General features: G+C 38.3%; 1 protein-coding gene across 2 annotated transcripts in view; it reads right to left on the reverse strand.

Moving 5' to 3' along the window:
* The window catches only part of slc23a2 (solute carrier family 23 member 2), a 35,970-nt gene extending 15,781 nt beyond the window's left edge, over window positions 1-20,189 (reverse strand). The window contains exons 1-7 of one of the 2 annotated variants that reach the window (XM_068310538.1): window positions 19,898-20,189; window positions 9,569-9,617; window positions 7,958-8,175; window positions 6,916-7,023; window positions 5,464-5,580; window positions 4,699-4,856; window positions 717-805 (exon numbers count right to left, since the gene is read on the reverse strand). In XM_068310538.1, the coding sequence (XP_068166639.1) occupies window positions 717-805; window positions 4,699-4,856; window positions 5,464-5,580; window positions 6,916-7,023; window positions 7,958-8,175; window positions 9,569-9,617 (739 nt within the window). In that variant the 5' untranslated portion in view covers window positions 19,898-20,189. The remainder of the gene's footprint in view (window positions 1-716; window positions 806-4,698; window positions 4,857-5,463; window positions 5,581-6,915; window positions 7,024-7,957; window positions 8,176-9,568; window positions 9,618-19,897) is intronic. The other variant, XM_068310539.1, reaches the window with a different exon arrangement.
* Between the last annotated feature and the right edge of the window lie 2,030 nt (window positions 20,190-22,219).

A 22,219-nucleotide genomic window follows, 5' to 3' on the forward strand; every position in this document is an offset into this window, starting at 1 on the left:
AAAATTTGATAATATGATTTTTCATTTCAATTTAAAAAGGCATATAAAATAGCAAGCGAGGTGAATACACATTTACATGCATCGCTGGTTATTCCTGCTGGTCATAGAGATCAAAAGTCTAAGACTACAAAAAAGTATTGATAATATCTTTTATTTACCTTCTGATTGGTCTGTCACCACTCCTCCCCCCTCTCAGCATTCACCATTTGTTGTTCAATTAGAATTTTAACACAAAATCTACTATAAAACACTCTATTCTCATTTTCTTTCAATTGATCGTCCTCGCCTTGTCGTACACCAATTTGCGGGTTTAGCTTATAAAAAAAGAATCTTGTTGTTTTTCATTGGACGAGAAGAGGTCATGACCCGAGAGCATATTTAATGATCGGGAGCGTTCGGGTCACTTCGGCTATTTCTGTCGGCATGCGGAAATAGCGGCGCTGGCGGAAATAGCGGTGCTAGCGAGCGAAAAAGTATTAAGTTTGAACCTTTTTTCCGTAAAAATAAGAACGCCACTGTGGCTACACAGTCTAAAAACCTTGTAGCCAATCTGGAATTTACTTTGCCTATGGCGAAGTTACAAATGGCTAGCGCAAGCCCAGTGATCCCATGTGGGCCCCAGTTTAACTTTCAGCTATAATTATCACAAGATCAGATCTGATGGGAGTGTTTTTACTGAAAGTGTTAAGAATGAGAGACAGATGAAACGGGGCTACCTGTGTCATTACACTTCCATTTGTCCAGGGACAGGATGGCCTTGGCTGGAGCGAGGAAGGCAAAAGCACTGGCCTGGAAAAGAGGTAACCTAAACACAAGACAAGCATCCTTAGATTCTAAGTCACTTTCATGCTATTAAAGTTAGATATTCTTTAAAGTATGAATTATGAAAATACTGCGTGTCAGTTCAACCCCAGATTGGTTAATTAGGCCTCAGATCAGTTATTACTGGTCCAATTTTCCCTCCTGACCCATTTTCTTTCTACTGTCATACTTTTATTCAAACAGAAAATAATGTGCCACAAACTTATTCTGTTTAATGTGCATTTAATAGAGTAGTTAAGAAAACAATGATTAACAGCCTTTGGCTGACCTTTATAGTCACGAGTACTTGTTCAAGTTGAAACTTGTGAATTGAGAATGATTGTGCAATATCTTAACAGAATAAATAGCAGTAATGCTTATTTGAAAATGCCTGAAAAAATTTAAATAAAAAAGGGATAATGTTTCCTTTCTTAGAAAACAGAACACGAGTGAACTAAACTATGAATAAGTTGTACACCTAAGTTTTTGATGCACACGGATCTAAACTGAATCTGTTTCAGACACTGGCCTTTAAACAACACTATTTGCCAACATCTTTTATTCTTTTTTCATTAATGTTTTCCCAGAGCAATGTTTTCCCAAAAGCAAAAAAGCAAAAAACATATTAAAAGAACAAAATAAAACCATGGAAAATGGGAATAACATTTTGGCATATCTCCTAGGATGTCCTGTTAGATCCAGCCAGCAGGTGACAGATAGGTCATGGTCTCTAGAGCAGAAGTTCTACTGAACTTGTATGGTGTGAGGTCAAGCATTTTTCAGAAATCCATGTCGTAATGTAGACCTACCGCCAAAAAAAAAATGCCACAGCCTTTTCAGCCTGCTGCCATCAGGTAGGAGACTGCAGAGTCTACGGGCCAGAACCAGCAGGCTCAAGGACAGTTTCTTTCACCAGGCGGTCAGGAGGCTCAACTCCCTCCCTGCTCTGCCCCTGCCATAGCCTTGAACTCTACCCTCACACTGCCCTGCCCTCCCCCCAGCACCTGACTACCTATCTCTCCGTCCCCCCGTCAACTCAGGGACTGCGCACACGTCACTTCCCCTATGACATTAGAGTGTATAGAGATGTTAACCATCCCTTGTGTTTCGTCTTGTACTTCGTGCTGTACTGTCCGATGTACTACCTGTGTTGTTCTGCCTGTTGTACTGTCTACCGTGAGTCAGAAAGGACTGCAATTTCATCTGTGCTGTATGCCGTGCATACATGGTACATTTGACAATAAAGCTGACATTGAAAAAAGAAGCACATATCTAAAAAAAAAGTTGAGGCTTTGGTAATTTGAATTGCATCTACTGTTTAATGAGAGAGAACATAGTGACCTATTTAAAACGGTGAGTCAAAGGGACTTGGATAATTTGGAAATCATAAAACCATTATTGAAGGAGTTGTGCCATCAGCACCGGTGGCCTCATTGTTTTGTAGGTTAGTGACAAAAAAAATAAAAATGTGCACCTGAATCAAAGATAATGAATGACGAACAGAAGTGTTTGCATCAGTACTTCATTCTGACCTTTGTTTTCATACATAGAGAGTCATAAAATAGATGCTAGCATCAGTAAATGTCATTTCCATAATGTATTTTTGCCTCTAATTATTTATTAATACAATTGTCTGAGTTTGTGTCCTAACTAAAGCATGCAAGTGCTTGTTAATTAGTTCCAAATGTATTTTTTGTTTTTAGCCAAGAAAAGCGAGCCTCCAATACTATGAGTGACTCAAGGACGATTATTGGTGTCAAAACCTCCTTGAAGCTTCATGAACTGTTGGTCAGGATTAAGTGAGCAGAATGTCTGGAGTTTGACATCGCATTGCGTGACATTTTGACTTCTGTTAAACGTCAGCGTGATCATTCCACAAATACATTTATTTTTTAGAATCTTACCTACAAGCTAGGGAAATGTCTCTGCTGACCTAATTTATCACTGTGTTTGTCTGACAGCAGATTTCTTGCAAAAGCAAATTAGGCATATTATTAACTATGTCGATGAGCCATTTTTAAAAAAAGTACATATCCTAAAAAATATTTTACTCTTCATCAGATTTAGTAAATACTGGACATTTATTCATTCCTAACATGACCTCCGTACTTCATAGGGTATGGAAATTAAAACCCCTTTTCTTTTGCTTTGACAGCTATCAGGGGGCCAAATGGCAGCAGTGCTGCTGTGAGCGGGTGGAGAGGTGGGTTCAGTGTGATATCTTTGTATTTGTCGACCTTTTGCTTTGAAACAACTTGCCTTAAATTTCTGTTGCAATCCGTCTTATTATCACAATTCTAAAATAAAAACTAAATTATTTTGATCACAGTCTTCATCAGTTTCCTGTGTTTGTGTACTACAAAACAAAGTATTATTCCCCTCATCTCATGGATTCTTTGGAGATTCTGTTTCTCTTCATCACAAGAAGTTACTTTATTTGAAGACAGTAGTTAAATTATTTCAAGAGAGACAGCAGTTATTGAGAGATCTGAAACCAGGTCAGATTAATAAATGGTTTGCAATATTTATAAAAGACTGGATTCCAATTAGTCCAGCAACAATTTAACCCACAATACCTTTTCTATGCATTCAACCCTTAATAACATTAACAAACATATGTGGTAGTGTGTAGAATAGACATGTCTTTAAGTTATTTGATTTCCCTTGCATTTACCAGAAATTAGTAGTAGTTTTCTCTTTTCTTTCTCTCCTGTTACCATTCAGTGGATTTCACAGGAGACGGTAATCCCAGTGAAAAAATCTGTGTCACCTCACTGTAATACTGAGCGTAGACTGTTGGCAGGGATACCATTCATACTGAGGCAGAGACATATCTCTGCCATTCTGTCAGACACAGTAAACTGAAAAGAAAATGTTCTTATTGTTGCCATGACTAGGTAAAACTTTTTTATTTTAGCAAATATTTGAAGAGAATGACCTGAATATAGGATCTGAGTTCAATGAAATGTAATAAGACATATTAAAAATCTTCTTTATTACATGTCTTTCAATGGTAAAAGCTTTCCACAGGATGTGTGAGTTGAATAAACAATATGGGATAATGTGTATGCAATGTTTTAAGAGAGGCGTCAGTCAAGGCCATGGAGTCAATGTCCAAAAGAACAGCGTGTATCTGGCCGTCCAGCTGTGTCTAAATGAGGTAATTTGTTCAGAGCACTCATGGCTCTACATCACTCCTGCAGAAATAATGAATCACTCACAATCACTATGACAGAGACATGAGATTTATTGTAAAAATGGAAGTGTCAGAGTGGACCTCAATGGACTGCTCCTGTTTCCTTGTGGAAAAATAATCTAACTTCACCAGGAGGACATTAAAACTGTTCTAACAGAATACCAGAGATATGCATGGCTAACGCACAGCAGGTCATGTTTCATGTCTGTCCTTATTTTAACAGCATATGCTGTATCCTGTAATGTGTGAGTGAGCCTAGTGTAGTGTACAGTGGTTTGGATATACCCGACGGGGAAGAAGAACCTTTAGAGTCACTTTACTGTCAGCTTTTCATGGAACAGTCAAACTTGTATTCACTAAAAATTCAACATGTAAAAATACATTCAACTCGTCATAGTTAACTAATTGCATATTTATAAAAAAAGTCTAGTAAAACTAGAAGTTTTAGTTATGCAACACCCTAATATGATAATATTCTTCACTTTTTCAGGGAACCATGAAAACAGTGGTTGATGAAAGAAACAATAAAAAGCAAGGAGTTCAGGGTGTCAGGAATGCATGATCTATACAAAATTATGAATTAGAGCTGAAATTTTCAGGAATCGCACGAGCTCTCATATGAAAATGCTTGTATGGGTTATGAAAGATAGCTTTTCACCGTGTGCGTGTGTGTGTGTGACGTATTGTTTGTGTGTTTCTACCTGCAGCCCAGTGTGGTCTGCAGAAGGGTGGTGATTCCCACACAGAAGAAGATGGTTCCTATGAGCTGACTGGTGGCCCACTGATCCAAACCGACACACATGGCCTCAGCCAGAAGGAACGGCACTGCGATAGTTCCACTGAAACACGTCAAGTAGTGCTGCAAAGACAGGAAGCAACAGTTAGTGTGTTCCTACAGAATGTGTATGTCTGGAGTGTGGCAGGACATGTTATTTTCCATAGTTTATACAGCAAATCAGCACTTTTTTAATTTTTGCAAAATCAAACTCAAATGAATTTTGGCTAAATGATATATTATGGCTGAGGAATAATTAAATAATTTTTTTGAGATTTACCATGAATCCCCGTGTAAACCACTCTGTCAATGCAGTTTTGTTCTTCGTAGAGTTCCCTAATACACATTTGATGAATAATGGAAAGCACACTTTGATACTTAAATACTTTTATTTGTAGTTTCGTATGTAAATAACTCACTCTGAATAAAATTGCCACAATTCCTGAGTGGATTGCAATAGATCAATATTAACTAAATATAGAGCTTATACCGACTGAGTAATCATGGAAGATGCGACGATTCAAGTCGTCGACCATAAAAAAAAAAAAGTTTAAAATGACCACAAACCCCCCAAACCCCAGCCTAGGCAGATCAGTTTAGTCTGGGCTCACAATATTTCTTATAATACGAGAAAACCCCCCATTAATATTCAATGGCAATGATTGAAAAAAAGAGTGAAAGTTAAGTTTACCTGTAAGCCCAAGAACACACACAGGTACCAGGGAGGGGTATCTTCAATCGTATATATCATTTCCATCCTCCTGGCGTCCATACTGTCAGTGCTGTCCAATGTCTCAGATATTGAGGTCTGCGCGCGCACACACACACACACACACACACACACACACACACACACACACACACACACACACACACACACACACAAAATGAATAACACAAGCATGCAGTAAATCACATCTTTACCTTTACACATTTCCCTTTTGAGTGTAACTGGTTGGTATGGCAACAGCATGTCCAAACACAAGCAGTCTGAGCATACACGAGAAGTGCTACATTTATAAGCGATGAAAATATGATTAAAAAATGACAACTAAAGACAGAAGACAGAAACCAAACGTTATTTAATTGTCTGACATAACAGCACAGTTGTAAAAAAGAGCACAGAGGTCTGGAATGATGCTGCATGGTGAGAGCTGTTCACTGTGTGAAACACAAAAAATATATTAGTTGAATGCACATTCTTGTTCTAAAATAGAGAACACAAATGTTTTTACTGAAAATATAGATAAGCAGAAATGGTGCTCATCTGTTTGAGGACACAGCGTTTAAAACTAAACGTTGACCAGTGGAGAAAATGCAAAAGTCTATTTCTATTCAGACTGCCAACCTAAAAACTAGATTCACTGTTCCACTAACAGACAGGGCAGAGTGTGTGGTTTCTGCTAATGCACATATTTACTAGGTTACTAATATTTATCGGATATGTTCATATTACTAGGTATATTATTGAACAAGCTTCATTCAAATGGCCAAAGTGACTTATTGTTCAGCCAAAGTGGCAGAAGTATAGCATTATGTTTCGGATATTTACTGTCCAAGGTAAAAATGGAGGCTTTGAGTCTGGCAATGACAGCAAAATATAGGCTTGAGTCAGACTACAGAATCTAATGTTATTATCTAAATATCCTTAAACTGCAAGTTATAGCCCTCTGCTACAGGATTTAACATCGCAATGCAGGTTTCAGTCTCATCTGTGACACTATAAACCTAAAAACCATATATACTTCATATGCTGTGAAAAATCTACTAAATACAGACATGCAGCATAAAATCAGATGATGAGATTGATTACATTTGACTTTTGTCATTAAATACAACAAGCTTGATTGGTATCAGTTTCTGTGCAAAGAGTGTTTACAGTCATTATTAAAAAACACTTGTTAACGCTAATGCAACCATGCATACTGCCAAGTTTATTATGTGTGTAATCTGGAGGATTACAGTTGTAACAACAATGTAGGGGAAAGGTAAAAGCAGAAAGGAAAGTCACTGGAACTGTTCTTGAGTAATTTTGAGTAAGCTTTGGAACCATGTGATTGCGTGTCACATTGAGGCTTAGCAGGGAGAAACCTGGGTACTGGTTAGACTGCTTTACACTTGTGCATTTATGGTGCTTAGTTACCTTCTCTGCCCGTTGATTTTCTTTAGTGTAGATGGCCATCAGTTCTGTGTTCTCATCTTGGTCTCTGTCTTGGTCTCCATTGGCACCACCCACTCCATTGACCACCACCTAAACACAAATACATTGCATCATTAATGTTGTCCTTGACGCAAAATCCACATCAGATTTATTTAGTTTGTAAAAGTATTTTTGGCACTGAGAGCAGATTAATAATAATGCAAAGCAAGGATTTTCATTTGCCTTTTGGTAACCCCCCATGGAAAGAAGTGAGTGTGAAAGTTTTTGTAAGTGTGCTTTGATGAAACACAGTGTTTGTAGAAGTAGCATAGACATATATAAGAAGAAGTCGCCAATGGAGAAAAAAAAGGAGGACAAAACAATTCAGGTAACCTGGACATATACATGTTTCTCCTACCATACACAAAATTGCCTTTTAAAAAAAATTGTGTGGAATGTGCGAGTACATTCTTTGCCTGCGTGCCAATGCATCCTGGTCACACACAAAACAGCAATTTGACTGTACTGTACTGCAATCATTTCCAAGACAAAACAAAAGAAGTGAACATAACTTGGAATGGACAGTAGTTGAGTGCTCCTGACATGGGAACATTATCCCTACTTGACATGCAGAGAGACAAAAGTGACTGAGTAAACCCAGGATTACACAATTAGCAGTAGAATGTCTTTACAAGTCAAAAAAATTACATCAGACCTAAGGATGCCTCACAATGGGACAATGTACGTGTAAAAGACAATAACTCATCTCACTCCCATTGTGTTCTCATGTTCGAATGTAACTTGATACCAATTGAGGGACAAATTTTGTTTATGAACACCAGTTGATTGAAAGGTAAGGAATATCTCCCAACCTTTAGCTGATTATTAGTTTTGAGTCACATCATGCTTACAAGAGGACAAAACCAAAAAGGATGAACTGAACTGAACTCGTCATAAAAACAGAGGCCGTGTGTCCTGTAACTGGCAATGATCTGCCTGGTTTTGCCTTCGTCCAAAGTTTTTAAACTTTAATAAAGTTAAGTACCGGAATCGGGTAGAAATCCGCTGCATGCTTGGTCTCGTCTTCATATTTTCCTCCCTCGCTGCTGTCCAGTGACTTGGCAGTGGTGTTCTTCCCCACACCCATGATTGGAGCTTCAATTTCCTCTTCTCCCACCTTCTCTGTCCCACCTCTATCTGTCTCGGATGTAAACACTGTTGACGACTCCTCCAGTCTGATTACATCATCCAGGAATGCCTCACCTGCTTAGACAAAATAGAAAGGAGAGAGATTATTTTCTTATTTTCTGACTAAGGGGTTCAATTTCGTCACTTCAAAATGAATGATTCAGAACAAAAGCTGCCAGGTCATGATTCATGTTGATGAGCAACTTGACTTCTTGATTTTCTGGACAACAAACATTTGTCAGCTGCAATTGTTCATCAAATAAAAAAAGAGAACTCAGAATGCTGATAGCTGCTTTATAAATGAAAAGTTTTGCTTCCTTTGCTCAGGCTCATGAGTTTTATTTTGGGCGCTATAGAAAAAGTTCCGACAGAAGTATGAAATTATCACTTCTGGTATTGGTACATTAATTAACATTGTAACTGATTAATCCTACACGTTATCTTTCAAAGAAAATTTAATTGCTAAGAACTAAGTGGCTCCAACATATCAATTTTATGGAGTTGTTGGAGTTTTAAAGAAATAAAAGTGCGTTCCTCTTGTTGTAATTTGCAAGGTTTCAGACCAAGTATTAACTGAAAAAATAAGAAAATCTTGAGAATATGTCATCATTAGTTGCAGCCCTGTTGTCGACTAAGTTCTCTTTAGGAGAACACAACCTATACTTCATTTAACAATCCATACCACAATAAGTCAGTTTGACACAGACAGCAGAAGACAGGTACATTGAGTGGCAAGATTTTGCAAAAATGAAAAGGAAAACAGGGCGAAACAAGGTTTTCTTTAAAGGGAGGAAGGATAGATGATCAGAGCTGAATGCGTACAAGCAGGAGGGAGAGGACTGATTGCCTGAGCAGGGATGTTGCTGTCAAAGTGCCTTTTATCCAGTGCGTCAATGACAGTATTGGAATAAAAAGAATTAAAATCCACTAAAATGTTTAATCATATCTAACAACATGTGGTTAAACAACTGTGTATTGTCTTGGCTACTTAAACAGCTATACTGTATTAGCTAGTTCAACGTAAATGAAACAGCATTGCAATAGACTATTAACTTATTAGTGTCTATCAACAGGTTCAGTTAAAATGTAGTGCTGCAGTACGAGATGACGATGGATGATAAATCAATGGGGATAAACTTTAAATATTGTCACAACGCTCCAACGAAACCAACAAAGTAATTGCGGGATGAGAGAACTTACAGTCTCAAAAGACACTCGTTCATCCCACAGGAACGAACAGAATTTGTGTCATTATATAAAAGGCCCATTCATTAATTACTGTGTACATAAATAAAAGTTAATATGAAATATACTTTATTTCCATAGATACAGATAGAAACTGATTATGCATCAATTTATGCTTTCTATCACCTTTTTTGTAACTGTCACTTTCCTTTTATTCCAAGACCTTTCCCACCCAGCTAGTCTCCCTGCTTGCAGTGTAAAAATGCTGGGATAGGTGTAATACCTAGTTGACACATCCCATCACTTCTGTCAAGCTGGACGGCAGGGAGCATCTGTGTGAAAGGGGCAATAGAGAGGGAAAAGGAGGAGGTAGAAGGAGAGAGACGAAGAAGAGGGAAGGAGGAGAAAGAGGTCAAATAAGGGAAGCAGAAGGGTCAAGGATAATAAGGAGGAAGGAGGTGAGACATATGTTAATTTGACAAAAAGCATTTGATCACAAGCAAGAACTTAGTGTGCAGGGCGACGGACGTGTTGGTTCTAATCCATAATTGTGAAATGGTGTTAGTAGCATGAATGAAGCATAAAGTAAACCTTATATAGATGAGCAATGCATTATTTCCAATGGCCTGATCACATTCTTAAATATTGGCTAGAAATAGCAAATTTTGAAATAGTTCCTGCTAATTCTAAGATGGATGGATCTCAAATATTAGCCCCAAATTTAATTGGAGTTATGCAAACATTACGATATCATTACTTTATTATAACTCGATACAGTCCTCTAACCATCACAGAAATTTCGATGAGGAAGGAAAAAAACATTGAAGTCAAACTCAGGTTAAGAAAAACAAAAAACAACCTATGTTAAAATTTAATTTCAAAAAAGGCACTTTAATGCCGATCTGTATAAACTTTAGTCTGATGACAGTTGAGATAGACACAGAAAATTGACTCAATGAATGTTATTCTGTCCTACTAGCCAACTCCTTCCTTTCTTGTAAGTCTAAAGTGAGAATATTCAGTGACCACACTCAGAAGTATTGACTATGAAATGAAATGTTAAGTGTTACAACAGTGCAGCCTTGTTACAGAATTCAGCTGAGTTTTTCTTTGTAGTGTTGATACATCAACACTCACAAAGTGGAGCTCACAAAGAGGAGCTATTCATGCCCATTCATTAACTTATGTAGCAGAAAATTAGAAAACATTACAAGGAGGGAAAAGAAAAAAAAATCATAGATCACATTTCACAATGAACTATACATATTAAAGTGATTTCAGAAATTGGAATACTTTGCAAGACAAAACTATCAATTCGGGACAGGAATTTCACAAGCCTATTGGCTTCTATCTGTCTGCCCTTTTTTTCGGATGTAAATATGATGAAGGTGTGAAGTGTGCTATATTAACATGTCGGAAAAAAATAAACTAAAAATATATAAATAAATATCCAGTATATTTTATAGACAGATTTAGCTTCACAAAAGTCATTTGGAATTTGGAAACGTGCGTTCAGCCTTCTTGGTCAGAAAAAAATTATTATTAATATTTTTCCTGCTTCTGAACTGCATCTAAATAAGTGGATTTTGATAATCACTTTCCCTATCCATGTTTTTACAATTTGTCATAAGTGATGAGGAAATAATTTCAAAGGTCAGCCTTTCAACCTGCACGGAATCATCTGATCAGTGCATGCTGCACGCAGCACATGAGAAGAAGGTGCGTGACCTCAGGGCTGCCCAACCTGACAAACATAGCCGCTGGTCAACAGTGAAGCACAGACTGTGACCAAGCATCTCTGCTGGATGATGTCAGTCACTTGCATGAAGATGACAAATTAACCAGAAGCGCATGTTTTTGGAGGGGGGAGGAAGCTGGAGGACCCACGCAGACAATATTAAAGTCACGCCAGAACAAAGAGCACCAGGTTAATGCAGCAGCGTGTCTTCAGATGACCTGCTCAATAGCTATTAATGACAAAGCCTCTCCTCATCCCTTTGCTTTCTGATCATATAGGGCAGGGGTGTCGAAGTCAAATACACGCAGTGCCAAAAAAACAAATTTGCTACAAGCCAAGGGCCGGACTGATTCAATGTTTATTAAAACATATTCCAATGAACATAGCCTATTGAACAAAGAGCTAACACAGTGTATATTAAATAAAGCAATATTTTCTCATGGCTCTGTCAGTAACTTCAAGGGGAAACCTTTTCAACAAGCAAACAGCAAAAAATTAGATGTCCTTCAGAAACAAAATAAGTTCTTAATATCAAGATAAATGCACAAATGAAATTGCATGCATTATAAACTGAAAATACATTATTGTGCATGCATTATAATAATATTGTGCATGCACAATAATAATGCATTATTGTACAAAAAAAATTAAAATTTAAAAAAATTGTTGTGCTGCTCTATGATCTTACCAATCACTGCTTTCAAATAGTAAAATAAAATGAAATCAGTTTTATACTTTCTCATGGCTCTTATCTGCAACTTTCCCTGAGTCCATTCAGCTAAAATAAATATAAATAAAATACAAAAATCTATGGCACACAGACAAAACAATACTTCCTTCAGAGAGACATCATGTCTTGTAGAAAAAAATGTAAAAATTCAACTGAATTTAAAACTGTAAACATGTTACTGCTCTGTGATGCTCACTTGTCTGAGGCTGATGGTGTTTCGTCTTTCCTACAAGTTGATGAATTCTAGGGTCAGGGTTCATTCAGGGGTCAAGCTTTGACCTGAGGAATTCCTCAGAATTGAGGGAAGGTGTTTATCAGTTGGATGGCTCCTGTGTGATGTTTTGTTCAGCTTCATCAGAGAGAACAATTGTTCACACAGGTCTGTGCTATGAAACATGGACAGCGTCCGAGCAGCTTGGATGCACAGCTGGGGCATTGCGTCGGGGATAAAACGCACAAACTCAGCAGAAGACACTCAGGTTGACCTTTTACCTCTCTGAACATACACTCTGAATCCCACCTGGCTTGAAACCCCTGCTCTCAGCGTACACCTTCCTTTTAGCCATTTTTGAGGAGGGGAGTAGCTAAATGCAACCTCTGCTCTGACTGCTGATAAACAATGAAACCAAAGCCCGCTTTGGTTTCATTGACTTTCGCTACCATTGCATTGTGGGGAATATAGTTTTGTTGCCTGCAAAACACCAGCAGGCCGATGTGGCCTGTGGGCTGGTTCTAATAGTAATTAAAAATCATCTGGTGGGCCATAAATATTAGTCACGGGCCAGACCTCGCCTGCGGGCCTTGACTTTGACATATGTGATGTAGGGTTTACTTTAATGAGTATGCGAACACGCACACACACTTACACACTCACTACAGAAATGAGGCAGAGGGAGAAGAGCCTGAGAAAACTGAAATTGAGTTTGTGATTACGCAACAGAATCTCAATCTCAGGTTCCTGAAAATAAGTGTGTATTACAAAAAAAAAAAAAAAAGGAAAAATGCTGATGGGACAGAGATAAAACAGAACTAGGATGAAAAAAGACAACCGCAGTGGTGGTAATGTTAAGTCTTCCCAGAATGCACAGGCCTGTGGACGAGGATCCAGCCCGGATCTATTACCATGGTGATTTGATCTGTAGATCCTGCACAGGCCTGTGCCATGTTGCATCATATTACACTTAAGAACAAGCAGATGTTTGTGTTGGCGGTTTCATCTCTAAAGCCAAAAATGTATTTTATCAAGGAAGCAAGAGTGTTTATCAAGTCTGTTTCCTCCAGATGTTATTTCGCAGTACAATAGTACATTCTGGACTACATTAAGTCTGACTTATTTTGCAGGTTCAGTTTCAGTGCCTTGTGTCACTAATGCATAAATAACCAGGGTCATGAAGAGATTCTGGACTGGAGCAAATAAAGAATAAAAATTACAATAAAAAGGAACAATATATAGAGTGCTGTCCTCACAATAGCAATAACAAACAAGACTCAGGATGACACCTCACCATGGGTGCAATAGGTTAAAGAAAAATAAGAAAGGCTATTTCAGTTATCTTAGTATTTTTATTCTTCTTGTTTTTGTATCCAATGATTTATTTTTTCAAAATAAATAATAAACACAATGCTTAAAATGACCCAGGTACAAAAACGCACCTCTCCAGTACAATGAAGTTTACTTTTCACCACCACCGAACATGAGATTGTAAAACGCCTGCCTGGGTCATGTTTACATTGGTTAGCTTCTTGTCAGTGGAGCAGCGGAATAGAGAGAAAACGTTTATTTCAACAGCACAGACGCTGGGAGAACAGAGAGGGTGAACTGTTTTACCAGCAGTAGTTGTATTAGACAGAAAGGTGACAACTGGCCAGAAGATAAACTAACTGTTAATAAAAGTAGTAATTTACCAAGAAAATAAATTATCAAGAAAAAAGCAGAATTATGAGCATCGAAATGTCTGTTGATATGACTGAGCGGTTTAAAAACAAAAGGTGATTGAAAGCTGATCGATGATGACACGGCTATCTTAAAAAATTTCTTCAAAACAACTAATGAGTTTTATTGTGTACAAGAAATTTTATTAATGTCAAATACTGCAACAAAAAACCTGAAACCAAGACAAAACACCATCACCGAGGAGGACAAACGTTCATGTTATTAGCACATTAACGTACATTAAAACATTTAGAGACGTAGTTTCCCTGTATATGTTTCTTAACTGTATTGAATACAGGCAAGTACCCCCCTATTATTTGTTTGAACAGAAAACCTGATGACTGGAATGGTAAATTGCTTGCAGTATAAGTCCTGTAGAAACAACACAGAGACATCCACCCACACATGCAGTCGACCTTTACCAAGTACTTTGAGAGGGAGGATTACTCACCCATACGTTTTCTGTAAGATATGGTGACTGAGTCAAATTACTACACTGCGTAGTGCGTGAGCACAAGTTTTCAATACAATCACAGAGCTGCCAATTGTCAGCACTGTGCAATTTGATGGTTGATGACAAACAATCAAGCTAATCTTGGTAATTGTATATAATTAAGCAGGAAATTGATGTTCCTGATGTACTGGACAGGCCCAATTCAGCCGTACAGTAAATTACTCCTTGACAATAGATTTTTATTCCTGGTAGGTGGTAACAAACATATCAGGTTGAATTAATAATTGCTTTTGACATCTAATTAACTCTTTTGAATTATGATTAGATTTTATTATCTCATTGATCAAAAAAAAAGAATCAGAAGCTATTTTCAAGATCATATACATAATCAATTTTGACTTTTTAAAAATATTCACTGATTCCAGCTTCTCAAATGTCAAAATTCAAACACTTTTTAATTAATCAAAAAATTATTCTTATCATTTTGTCAAATGTTTCCTCTTCGATTTCACTCACGCCTGGTCATAAAGATGTCGCACCACCAGAGGGGAGTAATAATACATAATGACACACCTACGTTTTATCTGCTGTTCACCACGGAACACGCTGTGATCATATGACAGGCAGCAGAAGCATGAAAGTCATGTGGTGAACTCCCACAAAAAACAAAAGGAAAAAAGTCATTTATATTAATATTAATAAATGACACCCCCCACCAGACACACACACAAAGACACAAATATCAACTGTTTGTATGGTGTGAATTTTTAAACAAATGAGATAAGAGTAGGTCAAAATAAGACAATAGCTAAGCTACTGTACCTATCATGCTGCTGGGTACTCACCACATTTAAATACAATTTTCTTCTGAGAAATAAGCGTGAGGCCTGTTTTGACCCTGTCTAACAAAACCAAAAACTCAAGTACTGTCAAGGACCAGAGCCAAAGAGCAGAAGAATATCGGAATCACAATAGATAAAATGTCTAATATGTCTAATAACCCACAAAAAAAAAATTATAATCAGCAATATGGCACTGACTTTTTTTCCCCCAAAAACCTAAAGGATTTGGCATTGAGCATTGATAGTCAGTTTGTAATAAATGTTTGCTCAAAGCAGAAAACAAATTCAAATTGTTCATCCTTTTCTCACAACATCATCCATCAGTTCAGATTAATTATGAGTTCCAGTCCTGACATTCATCACTGTCAAAGAACGCATTCAACACAGAACACTCCTACAGAAAAATAATTACGCTTTTATGCCTTCATGGCCATTGTAGATAAGATAGCGACTAGAATGGGGCAAATACTACTACTACTACTACTAATAATAATAATAATAATAATAATAATAATGATGGTGAAGATGACAGTGACATACAGTGAATATATAGAGTTGAAACAACAGTGGTGGCTGATCCACTCAGGTGAGGAGGTCAAAGCAGCTGATAACAGCTCTACGTCCAGCATCCCTACAGTTAAACCTGCACAGCCAAACTGCCAAAGCAGTGCCACACCTACACTGTTTAATCAAATTTAAAGCATCCATTTCAGTCAGTCTACATAATGTATTTGTCTTAGTGTATTTATAGTGTACTGTATTTACAAATTTATAGTGCATTTATAGCACTTGGAATGAAAAAAATGTTATATTTTCATTTGCTTCAGAAGATAGATAGATAGATACTTTATTAATCCCGGAGGAAATTGTAGAGTGAAGAAGAGATCAAGAAGGTGGATGACATTAAGTACTTAGGGTCAACAGTCCAGAGCAATGGAGAGTGTGGAAAATAGGTGAAGAAGCATATACAGGGAGGATAGAACGGGTGGAGGAAAGTGTCAGGTGTGATGCGCAATAGAAGAGGTTCAGCTAGAATGAAAGGAAAGGTGTACAAAACTGTGGTGAGACCAGCGATGTTGTTTGGTCTGGAGACAGTGTCACTGAGGAAAAGACAGGAGACAGAGCTGGAGGTAGCAGAAATGAAGATGCAGAGGTTCTCTTTGGGAGTGACTTGGTAGTGTCAGTGTGGGAGTGTCAGGAATGAGTACATCACAGGGACAACACATGTTAGAGGTTTTGGAGATAAAGTCAGGGAGGCCAGACTGAGATGGTTTGGACATGTCCAGAGGAGAGATAGTGAATATATTGGTAGAAGGATGCTGAGTTTTGAACTGCCAGGCAGGAGGCCTAGAGGAAGACCAAAGAGGAGGTTTATGGATGTACTGAAAGAGGACATGAAGGTAGTTGGTGTCAGAGAAGAGGATGCAGAAGACAGGGTTAGATGGAGGCAACTGATTCGCCTTGGCGACCCCTGAAGGGAAAAGCCGAAAGGAGAAGAAGAAGAGTCTGTACTGACTTCCTGGTAAGTTTACCCTCACTGTATTGTGGACAGCAGTACACATTAACAATCTTAATGGTTTTTTTTCTGACTACATCATTATAGACATTACTGAGCTGCTTTTGTGGTTTTACACTATGTTCACTGTCCTGTGTAGATTTTTCTTCCTTTCATGTTCTACTTATCACAACACATTACAGTGTTAAAAGTTAAGATGCCCTCCACCAGGTTTTGAAACAAGTTCTGAAACAAGGAAAAATCATGTTATAAGTCTGTGCTGGGCTTGCACTAGGAGCTAGTATGACTAAGCCACTGTGGCTCTGTGTAAAAGAATTGAGTAAGCCAAAAAAGCCACACTCTGTGCCCAAGACAGTGGTGCAGCACGCGGACGACCAACGCTTGTCGCGGGGGGGCGTCCATGGGGCCTCCCCCGGGAAATTTTTTAGAAAACGGGGTTGTTTTCCTGCATTCTGAGGAGAAAATCTTCTGTTCAGTTTACCTACAAAAATACACTAAAGTCAACAGTTCAAGCTGAACTATCTTTATTTCTGTCCCACTTTATGCAGGTATAAATGTGAGATTCGAAAATTGAAAACTTCCATTCACTATGTGAAGATACAGTCATACAAAATATTACCCTATTTATCTTGTAAGTTTTACTTAGACTAGATGACATTTTAACTTTGACCACCACCAACACCATTGGTATGCCATAGTTAATTTTATTTTTTTTAATTCAATAACATGATTTTTCATTTCAATTTAAAAAGGCAAGAAAAATATAGCAAGCGAGGTGAATACACATTTACATGCATCGCTGGTTATTCCTGCTGGTCATAGGGAACAAAAGTCTAAGACTACAAACAAGCATTGATAATATCTTTCATCTACCTTCTGATTGGTCTGTCACCACTCCTCCCCCCTCTCAGCATTCACCATTTGTTTATTAATGAGGACTTTAACACAAACTCTACTATAAAACACTGGATTCTTTTGATCGATCGTCCTCGCCTTGTCGTACACCAATTCGCGGGTTCAGCTTGTAAAAAAACTATTTTTGTTTTTCATTGGAAGAGAGGAGGTCATGACCCGAGTGCATATTTAATGATCGGGAGCGTTCGGGTCACTTCGGCTATTTCCGTCGGCATGCTTCGGCTAAATTCCGTCGGCATGCGGAAGTAGCGGCGCTAGCGCTGCTCACTAGCGGAAATAGCGAGCGCCGCTAGCGAGTGAAAAAGTTGTAAGTTTTAGCCTTTTTTCCGTAAAAATAAGAACGCCACTGTGGCTACACAGTCTAAAAACCTTGTAGCCAATCTTGAATTTACTTCGCCTATGGCGAAGTGGCGAATGGCTAGCGCAAGCCCAGCTGTGTCATCATGTTATATGTCTGTTTAGTTTCTCAGTTAACCAGGTCATAGTTATCCAAAGATGTTTAGAATCCGTCCGAAGAAGAAGTCTAAACAGCTGAAGAAACCTCTCGGATGAGAGGCAAAACTTTCTTAAAGTCCAGTGGATTGATTTAAACAGCTTTGGATAATCATGTTATATGCAAACTTGATCGGTCAGGAGTTGAGCACTCCACTGCCACCGCGTGCTACACAACCACATGGCGTCAGTCCTTTACCACAGCAGTAAGATGAACAAACACTCAGTAGTAGCAAGGATGTGTAGTAGTCTGCTAGCTTCAAGGAGAGTTCCCCAGTAATCCGGAGGACAGATGGCATAAACCACGCTTGACAATATTAATTTACCGGTTTCCTGAAAGAAATTGATGAAATTAAAATTAATTATTTTAAAAAATAAATTGCACAAGCACGCAACCACACTTGACCCTAAGCCTGCAGCATTTCTTGCAGGAAGTAGCAGCGAATAGGTGGCACAGTTATGTTGGTATAACCAACAGGTGGAGACGAGGGTTTTGTGTCTACTTTCCCACATCATGTCTCTTGTTGTCAACAAGTGTTTGGAAATCATAAATAGACATCTTGACAGTGAACAAAGGAATATAATAGAGTTGAGGAACCAGCCTGGAGTCGCTGATGCCATCTGATATTGTTTGTTCCTTTGAGCTTGTGAAGCACATTGGCTGATTCTGGTTATTTGATATTTTTTAAATAATAAAACAATAAAAACAAAAATTTAATTGTGTTCTTTTATTGAACATTTAATGATTTTTCAAATTCTTTAGAGAGTGATGCATAAATATCTTTCTAAAGGCCCCACCAAAAAACCCAACCAAACTAAAAAACAAAAATGACCATAACTCCGGACCATTTCGTAAAATATAATGGCAAATTTCCTAGAAAAATAATTGGAAACTATACCACAACAAAATAGAATGTTTTTATTTCATAAGGTCAAGGTCTTTTAGTCCAGCGAGTTGAAACAGGGGGTAACAAGACTGAAAAACGCTCACCTGTTTGCAGTATTCATTAAAGGGTGATTTTCCATTAGATGATAGTGTAATGACTATAAATGAAAATGATTATCAAGGATGGAGTGCGTTTTCCAGTTTGTAGACAAATTGGGGTGGGGGTTGGGGGCAAATAAACAAAGTTTTGAATACAATACAATCCCATTACAGTTGTATAAAATGTGTTCCCATGATGGAATGAGCACATCTCTTCTCCTCTTCCTCACTTTCAACTGTCATGTTACCAACTTGACTTCTTTCCCAGAGTCTTGTGCTACAGTTTTCAGAAGTACGAATTTAGAATCAATAAAAAAATAATCTTTTTTTTTTTTAGGTCACTACATTAACAATATAACACTAATTCTCAAACACGTCATGGCACAATATGACATGAATGGAAAACTCCAGCTCCTCTTCCGAGTGTCAAACCAACCACAAAAGCGTTATAGAATGACCTACTTCCATCTAGCTGAACTCCACCGATTTAATTTTTTTTTTACAGTATCAGCATACTTTAATATTGTACAGCTGATTGTACATATTTTGGCGTCAGACTATGACCATGGCTACAGGGTTTCCATGACTCTATCCTCCAGAGATGATAAACCCTAACAGCCAGAATAAACTCTGGTGTCCAGCGGGGTGAAGTTTCTTCCAGTCTCCACGCTTTCGTGACATCAGATGATAGTGGACCACGCTGGGTCACAATCGTGTGTGTTTTAGAGGCACACAACAGCGGATCTTAGCTAAAAACCATTAAGATGGGCAGTAGTGCCTGTTTATCCCCCCCGGCTTTGTGAGTGTGAGCGGGCCTTGTGTTTGACAGTCACACGTGAACATCAGCGCGGACACGCAGGCTGCTCCGGACTAGCTAACTTACGGACCTTTATGTCATCTTCCTCCGCCACCCGCAGACATGATACCGGAGGTAGGAGCTTCTAAACCTCCCCCCTCCCTCCAGCACACCGCTAGGTCAGGGTAAAAATGGCTCGTTTTGTGCTCACCTGCGTGATGAAAGAGGAGACGGAGCCCACTTCCCTTCTCAGCTGCCGTTACGTCCTTTCCCTTGTCCCCGTGTTGTGTGCTGCCGACTCGGCGCGGAGGTGAGCTGGCGGAGGTGCGCTGGCCGGAGGCTAACCAAAACAGAGCGGACCGCGGGGGTGAGGCCTTCTTCACGCCTGCTTCTCCACAGATAAACTCATTCTCTCCAGGAGACGTTCTCACGCAGACACGACCACACACTCCTCACACAGAAGGATTTCGTCTTTCATAAAGCCACGGGGTTGACGCTGACCATCACGCATGCGCACTGTCGCGTTCAACGTGGGTGTTGCTGGAGCTACCTCTGGCCCCGCCCTGGAACTGAGGCTCAGCCAATCAGAGGCTCCTTTACGATGACGCACTCCGTCCCTCTTCTTCCAACAAAGTGACAGTGGATAGTCATTGTTTCATAATTTGTGTTATTTAAATTATGACTTCATAATCTTTTATAACACCGTTTACCTAAATGGCGGATCCTCGTCTCCAAGAACTGTCATGTAGAAATGTCTGCGTTTGTTCTGTCATTATCACCCTGCAGGCATAGTGGATTAGGCTAATTAACATGAACACACCGGAAAGTTACAAAACGAGCATTAAGCAGCGTCATGGCTGTCCTGCTTTTATTTGCAGTATTATTAGAATATTTGACCAATACTTTAACTCGTGTTGGTTTGGCACGGAAGCAGCTTATATTAACATTTAACATGCAAATTCTTACTAATGTTCTTAACTGTGATCTAAATGAATCCACTCTAGTTCATAAACAGCGGTCCACAAATTAAGTTCCTATGCAGAGGAACAAAAATACGTTTTTTTATGTTCATGTGACATAAAGTACCCAAGCACATTAGTAATGAAGAAACGGTGCAATTTGAACTCACTTGTGTGAAATTAAGTGAAATCACAATTGCAGTCTGCCTTCAAGGATCATACAATTACATTTGTAATTGTGTAATAGTACTGTAATTGTAATTATATTTTTGGAGCAGTATGATAGTGTGTGTGTTGAAGTTATGTGTTTAATTGAATGAATATTATATTTATAAATATGTTGGGGCACTGCTTTAGATGTATTAGAACATTTTTGACCACCTGATCATGCAGAAGCTCAAAACAAGCTGTCAGGCATAAAGTTATTCCCCTAGTATGTTATCAGACAATTTTCTAAAATTAAACAAGGTGCAACATTGGTATTGATTTAAAGTCAGTATTTGGCCACCTGGTCAAGGCAAGATTACACTGCAAGGGGACTAAATGAGCTGTGACGCCTTTAATGACATTATCTTTTTTTCCCCACAAAGTCAATGTGTCATTGCATATTTTTCAGATAGTGGTAATTTTATGTAGTTTACCTAAAGAAAATGTCTCAGGACTAATTATCACACACAATGTATACTAAGCATGATAATAAAGCTTGTAAAACCACATTCTAATCCAAGGGACCCTCATTGACAATTGTCAATATGTGTGTTGACGCAAATGTTGTTTTCAGGTACTTCTTGAAACCTGATGAATATAGAATATTGACATATTTTAGCTTTGTTTTGTCTGCAGCTAAAGGAAATAACAGTTTTGGACTGGTAGGTCTTTGTAAATACACTTTGGTCCATATTTTAGAGCTTAAAAAGAGACATGTAATTAATAGAAAGTACATACAGTATATACCATTTTTAGGTGTGAATAATTACAGATGCAGTATGACTGTAAAACATGTCTGTGTACAGTCATGGCCAAAAGTTTTGAGAATGTAAATAATAAATTGTTTTACTGGATTTAAAAAAAATATTTTATTTAACTACATTATGTTAATGGTTTTTGTTCTGTTTTTATCTAGTTACTGTGCGGTAATTGGAAACCTCATGTTTATTTAAATTGTGCTATATAAATAAAGTGGATTGGATTGGATTGTTGCTGGGACAGTCAAGTCAGATTTCAAATGTCATCAGCTAGTTTTATCTATCCATCTGGTAGTACACTCTCATTGTAAGCATATCATCTTCTGATTTTCACAGAATGTGAGTCTTCTTCTTTTCCTTTCGGCTTTTCCCTTCAGGGATCGCCACAGCGAATCAATTTCCTCCATCTAGCCCTGTCCTTTGAATCCTCTTCTCTCACACCAACTACCTTCATGTCCTCTTTCACTACATCCATAAACCTCCTCTTTGGTCTTCCTCTAGGCCTCCTGCCTGGCAGTTCAAAACTCAGCATCCTTCTACCAATATATTCACTATCTCTCCTCTGGACATGTCCAAACCATCTCAGTCTGGCCTCTCTGACTTTATCTC

This window comes from Antennarius striatus, chromosome 3 (assembly GCF_040054535.1).
Source record: "Antennarius striatus isolate MH-2024 chromosome 3, ASM4005453v1, whole genome shotgun sequence".
Lineage (NCBI taxonomy): Eukaryota > Metazoa > Chordata > Actinopteri > Lophiiformes > Antennariidae > Antennarius > Antennarius striatus.